The sequence below is a fragment of the Vollenhovia emeryi genome, unplaced genomic scaffold (assembly GCF_000949405.1).
Source record: "Vollenhovia emeryi isolate VEMERY1.0 unplaced genomic scaffold, V.emery_V1.0 DF939139.1, whole genome shotgun sequence".
NCBI classification, from domain to species: Eukaryota; Metazoa; Arthropoda; class Insecta; order Hymenoptera; family Formicidae; genus Vollenhovia; species Vollenhovia emeryi.
Window position 1 is genome coordinate 791,054 of NW_011967227.1, and position 7,059 is coordinate 798,112.

The 7,059-nt window shown below is 34.2% G+C and overlaps 1 protein-coding gene across 1 annotated transcript in view; it reads right to left on the reverse strand.

Annotated features, from left to right (window-relative positions):
• Nucleotides 1-7,059, reverse strand: part of LOC105567265 (CUGBP Elav-like family member 2) — a 326,569-nt gene that overhangs the window by 12,719 nt on the left and 306,791 nt on the right. The window contains exons 7-12 of the mRNA XM_012021985.1: nucleotides 6,580-6,856; nucleotides 5,191-5,283; nucleotides 3,472-3,513; nucleotides 2,636-2,665; nucleotides 730-852; nucleotides 551-598 (exon numbers count right to left, since the gene is read on the reverse strand). Coding sequence (XP_011877375.1) covers nucleotides 551-598; nucleotides 730-852; nucleotides 2,636-2,665; nucleotides 3,472-3,513; nucleotides 5,191-5,283; nucleotides 6,580-6,856 — 613 coding nt within the window. The remainder of the gene's footprint in view (nucleotides 1-550; nucleotides 599-729; nucleotides 853-2,635; nucleotides 2,666-3,471; nucleotides 3,514-5,190; nucleotides 5,284-6,579; nucleotides 6,857-7,059) is intronic.

Genomic DNA, 7,059 nt, shown 5'->3' on the forward strand with positions numbered 1-7,059 from the left:
GCGGTACTATAATATATACGGTACTAGAAGAGAAAATATAATGCAACTTTATAAGCTCTCCAATATTTGCAACCGTGGCACTACAACGCACGCATTTCCACTTGTTCAATTTTCATGAGTATATCTTGTGCGCTGGGATACATGGATGTTCCAATAGGCACATGCGAACCTATCGGCTGTTTTTCTTTCAAACATTCATTTGGTTCACTTCCATATTCCGGTAGCTAATTTGCTTTAATCGCAAATTAATTGGCACAATTTAAAAATCCCTCGTATTTGCATTTGATTTTATACAATGTTCCGCAGGGAAGATATAAAATTATATAATTCGAGCTGGGGCGCTAAATGTGCGATATCAAATGTGCCCAGAGCAATATCAAAGGCAAGGAAAAGCTGCCAATTTTTATTTAAGAATGAATCTTGTATGTTATATGACAATTCCGTAGCGTGCAAAGAAATGTATTAATTCAAAAGTCAACCATATGAACGCTTAAAACGTGGGACAATCCACAGAAATATAGATTCAGGCAATCTACTCATTATTACTCACTATGCAATTCTTTCTTTTCCACGGTCACCGTCGTCTTTCCAATGAGAGCTTTAATGCGCACAGTTTACTTATTAGAAAGTAACCTTTTGCGTATTCACGCGAATGCAGAAAGGCAGTGTGGACTGCGCTTAACGATTTTCTGTGTACATCGAAAGTGGCTCGACGAGCCAAATAATTACCTGCATACTGCTGTAAGCTGGAATAGGCGTTGCTCAGCGAGTCCTGAAGTCCGTTTAACGGCGTCCCCGTCAAGGAATTGAGCGTGAGAGATGTTACAGGACTAAGACTGCCCCCGGTTGACCCTTGAAGACGAACATTATTTGTTAACTTTTACAGATTCTCAAGCATAAAATTCAATACCCAAGCCTAATCGTTTCTGTGAGCATGCCTCACGTGCCGCGACATCGCAAGAACGTCAGTCGCTCTGTTTGTTATTAGAGGCAAAAAGCAACGTTTTTGTGCAATACAATACATTAATTCTATCAAATATTGCTAATTCATATTTTTATACAAGGAAATCTACTTAAAAGAGGAGCAAGATCCTTTATTTAAAAAATTTGATATGTACTCTTTATCAATCTTTCTACATAGATTATATTCATTATTTTATAAAAGTCTGGATTTACAGTTAAAAATTTAAATTCTTAATTACATTTTATTAATATTAAAATTAATATAATAATGAATTTTATGATAACCATCTCATATCGAAATTATTAGTAAATCTTAATTAAAATGTTTAAATAGCGACGTAAAAATACCCTTAAGACGTCTTTAAAATTATTTAAAAACCGAAAATACACAAAAAGATTTATAAATAAATCTGCAATATGAATGAATGAATAAAATTGCGTTTCAATATGACACATGTATTAAAATATTTCGCTTGACAAGAGTTTAATTAATATTTTAACAGTTTAAATTTTACAGCACACACAAGAGCAACGTCATTTCTCCTATGGAGATCTCGTATGGAGGTAGAAATTCTCCATACAATGAAATATTAATGATAACGATTTAAAAATATTTTTAAGTATAATACGTCTTCATGCACGATCATTTATACGGTAAAAAAATTTACGCGCCAATACCCGGGTTAATAAGCGTTTTACGAAACAGTCCTGCTCTTCTTTTTCATTATGCACAGATAATGTTGCCGATACATTCTTATTACGGAAAATCGTGCACCCATTAATTGCGATAAGCGTTTGTGCAAGAATCGTATACTCCCAATACATCTCAAATATACACACACTGATTTAGATCATATACATATTGTTAAATCTACAATTAACGATTGATGGAGAATAAAAATCTGTGTGTTCCTAAAAGCACCAGCGAGAGCTCGCCAATTAATGCATTAATTCAATATCTGCGAAAATTTTTACAACAATTTAATGCGTAGCACCAATCAGTTACTAATTGGCTTGACTATTCATATTCGTGACTACAATAGATATGTACAGGGTAACATAGATATCATCACGATATCATCACGACCTTTCAGCTTATAAAATTCAATGACGTGACATGCAGTAGAATATTTTCCTCGGTGATTTTAATTGAATGCTATTTTTTCATCCTTTTCCGTCTTTTCAATATTTCTCATGAAATATTTTTGTGACATATATTTAAATTAAAATTAAAAATTCACTTGGTCGAGAAATGAGATTATAATGTCCTTTTTTTTCATTCGCAAACATTTTAGTCGTAAAAATCTATAATTATCAAGTACTTAAATCTATTTTAATGCCTTAACATAAAATAAACGGGCATGGGACACCTCACATAGTCTTTAAATTTTGGGGGGTTTTTATAACTGATAAAAGAGCACTATATGATATATACAAAACTTAAAATACAGCGTTGGTCGAAGCAGGGGGGACCCATATGAGTAATGAAATCTACAGGCAACAATAATTATCAATGTTGCATTACAATATACAGACGACAATAATAAAAAATATACAAATGTAATAGAAAGGGAAAATGACAAGAAGGGAATTCGAAAGAAAGATGTATGTTGTGATACACGATAAAGAATGCGAATCAGCCAAACAATTTCTCTTCCTATGAGTATCTCACCTGTATTTCCTGTTTTTCCCAGAAGAGCAGCTATGCACGAAAAAAAATACGCAGCGTTAAAATTGTGATGTACATTCACATAAAAGAAAGAAAAAAACGTTAAATATACGATTGCAATTCGTTACGACGTATTCAGCGCGTTATAAAGATAATAGAATACTTCTACTTGCAGCTTAATACAAATTTACATAATAGCATAAAGGCAAACCTCACAAACTGTCAGCAAATATAATTTCTGCGGGAAACTATGCCATATGCTCTTATGTAAATTTCTGTGCAATATCACTACATATTCTAATTCTTTTTATATTGTGTACGTTTAATAGAATTTTGTTTAATAAATTTTTATACAAAATGAAAAACATAATTTAACATTTTATGATAAGCTCTAGAGAAAGAAATCATTAGTTTTCTTGGCAGATAAAACTCGATCGTCACGTTATTAAAAAAAAATAGTTAAGTAAATTCGATTTTTAATTATATAGCTGAAAAATTTTTATACAACATTTTAATTCTTTGCATCGTAATTAAAACGACTGTTAACTGAAATACTTGCTTTGGTATTTTGGTATTAACTCGAAATAATCTATGAATTACGGTGTAGTCATACAAGATGAATTTATGTCCACCATGAAGAGTGATAGAAACAGAGAATATGAGGAAATTCGAGGGAAAGGGAGGGAGAGTGTAAGCACGTGCACACGCGCACACGTGCACGTACACTATTAAATAAGCGAAATGGGGAAATCAGACTATCAACAGGATTAGGGCCCCTTTTGCATGATCGAAATTAATTTAGTAATTGTTAATACTGTACCAGGCAATACGACACGTACATAGCGACATACCTGCTGTCGAATTCGCCAGGCCGCTTAATGCTGAAACACAAAACACGTTCGCGATATTAGCGAAAGCAGAGTCGATAATATGTACATGGTACATAATCACGTGAAACAAAGCTTTGACGAAATTTTCCCGGCAATGCCACCGATATTGTATTTTTAATGGCCACTAAACAATTTGCAAAGTCAACGATTTCGCTTGTATGAAATTAATACAGGTGAATCAAATTTGCGAGGCGAGTTGGCAAAAAAAAATAACGTCTGCAAAAAATACTTGTCTTTTGCTATCACATTTTAATATAAAATGTAAGCAAATTATTATTTGAACATTTTATTAGATAAAGTAATAATTATTCTGTGAAACCAATTTTGTATAATAAACTGGAATAGTTGCAATAAATTAATAAAATCGACATTCACAAGTCAAAAGCACAATAAAAATTTTAAATAATTTTTCATTAAATATATTTTTTAGTTATTTATTATAATTTAGTATAAAAGCACTTGCAATACCTTCCAAAAATTAATCGCTGGTTTATGTTAATAATTTAAATGTATATAATTCATTTTTTCAACTATACAGTTGAGCATAATATAAATTATTATAAATGCAAGCACACTTCTAATCTCTTATTTTGCAATATTAGGATTTACTATTTCTACTCGATGTCGACTAGACTGTTCATTACAACTGTATAAAAAACTCGTTTCTGTGCAAATAACACTCCAACGACTCTTCTTACATGAAAATCACAGTGAAGCAATCTGCATACTTGACTTATTTCTCTATTGACTTTACATAAATCATAGAAGAAGCATTATATCGTGTACATGCAAATTAATAAAAGTGTGTTAGTCTTGTTGATACGAATGAGAGATAATAATTACTCAATTAACTGTGAAAACGTACATCTTACCCACAGACTTTGTATATTTACACGGTTTAGTGTACACAATACGATAAAGATATATACATATAATTAAAATTGTCGTTTTATTCAATATGTTATCTTGTCATTTAATGATCATATTTCACGATTGATCATTATTTCTTAATTTAGGTTTAATCACCAAATTTGTTTAGTAGAATGCGTGAAAATTCATTGTCAGTGATTGAAATATTAGTTGTCAAATCATTTAATTAGTTTAGCTAATTTCCTTTTAATAGATATTATTGTTTCAAAATTTCCCGTTTTTTTAAAAATATATAAATACTGCAACGTGCAAAACTAAAATTGCCCGTTCGTAGAATATTTTTTTCTCCCGGTTTCTATGTATTGTATGGTGTATTCTGGAACACCTTGTTCTCATCGTATTGTCATTACAATTACAGGCTATTAATACAGTTTGCGAAGATACATTTGAACATGCTGTCGCATTATTACTGTCATTCCAATCGCGACTTCGGCCGCTTTACCGTGCATGTACCTACAAAAGCGTGGACGGTTCACCCATTCGCCTGTAACTTTAACAACGCATGCAATCATTAAACTCGGACTACACTCAAGCGGATTTACCGTCTACAGCGAGTAACATACGTGACGCATAAGCATACAGGTGTTTTGTACAATTGGTAGGAGGACAATATAACGTGGTCCGAAGTTATGCATATAATTCGAAGCACCGGACAGTTCCGCACGGAACCTACAGCTGCACATTAACGTACATAATGTGTTCTCTGATTATGCGTCTCGCAAAATATTCTCTACTCACTGTTTGGCGACACCTGGAGATTGCCGTTTCCACCGGTCATAGCTGCCAGAGTGACAAGGTTCTGCATACTCATTGGCGACACGCCCGCGTTCGCTGCAACATAATGCGTCAGAATTTATTGTAGAAAGCCCCAGTGCTCTAGATTTATGTACCATGATGATGAATATAACGCACCATTTAACGGTTGGCAAAAAAAAGCTTAAATCAAATTTAGTCTAATCTGAAATCATTTAGCAATACATCTTTCTGAAACATTTTCTTTCCTTTCCAATGGTATTTTTGATGATATTAAGAATACTAGTATTTTAATTACTGTTTTTTTTATGCATTTTGATGTATTTTATATTCAAGTACTTATATTTGTACTCTCTCTTTCTCTCTTCATCGCGTATTGAAAGTAGGCTACATCATTCTACACGTTTGATTCTTGTATATGTGAACTCATTGCTTGACACTGGAACGTCATCGAAAAAGCATACGTTCCGCAGCAATAATGGTAAATATGTGTGTCAGAGTAAAGATAATGACAGCCTAGTACAGAGGTACGTATACATCATCGTCCTGGCATTCTTCCCGATCCCATTAAATGTAGAATTTTATTATTGCCTCGGTAAGCCGGCGCAGGACGTTTCGTTATAACTTTCGAAAAGATACGACCCATGGGACGCGATCGTACGCGGTGGAAGTTGGAGAACGTAAGCGCGAAATAATATAATTTATTCTGACACCGATATGAGACTGCGCGGACGAGTAATTTTAGCAAAGAAACGGATAAAATCTCATTTTGCTAGGCAAAGCGGATCGATCATATTCTATGATATTTTACATTGAAATGATGGTGGGCAATTGACATATTTTCGAGCAGAAACGGATCATCTCCCAAGAGGAATTATATATTTAAATTTACCCGCGCGCAAGGTTTTTAACTTGTTCGCAAAAATAGATCTTCTATAAGTACTAGGACATCAGTATAAAGTCAGGTCAAAAGGTGACGCGACAAAGTTAAACCTGCACATTTAAAAGAGATACGCTTAAAGATTGCATATGCCGCAGTTACAATATTAGAAATGTGAAAGAACTGACGCAATCCATAAGATATAATTGTAAGTGCACTAACGGCTGGGTGCGAGTTAGCGATTTTAATATATTCATGCGTTGTATATACATTAATATGTCTTGGCATAAAATCCAACAAAGATTCTTCTACGATCATTAGAATAGTGCTGGTGCGATATGCATTTTATGCTAACATTAACATTAGCGAAAAGATTTACTCTTATTTCAAGAGATTGGATATCTATTAATTTTATTAAAATCTCTCCTCGGCGAAAAGTGGAAACTAAATAAGCGCAAATAGGCGAAAATAAAAGAATAACAATCGACACTGACCATACTCACCAGCTGTGTTACTCAGGGACGCGAGGGTGGCTAGACTTTGCAGATTCGCGGGGTTGATCTCTGCTGGACTGGGCACAGCGGGGGGTGCTGCGTGCGCAGGTGTTGCCGCGCCAAGGCCAAGGTGTTGTTGCAGCAGTAACTGATGTTGTACGTTCGACAGCGCATTCGCCGCTCCCGCGTTCGCGGCGACCGGGGTCGCAGCACTCGTCGTCGCCTGCAACTGCTGCAGAAGCTGCAACGATGTAGGCGCCAAGGTGTGCGCGTCGTTCTACAAGTGCAAACAGGATTTACATCGATTATTATCGCTGTTATGTCCAATAAACTCATTGTAATGCGCCTGTTTTTCTATAGATACGACAACATTTCATCTTAAATCTGCCGATAGTTAATTCACTTAAATAATTAGTATAAAATTTTATTTCCTTTAAGTTAAATACCTTTAAATCTCTAATCAAACTTTTGATCTAATTT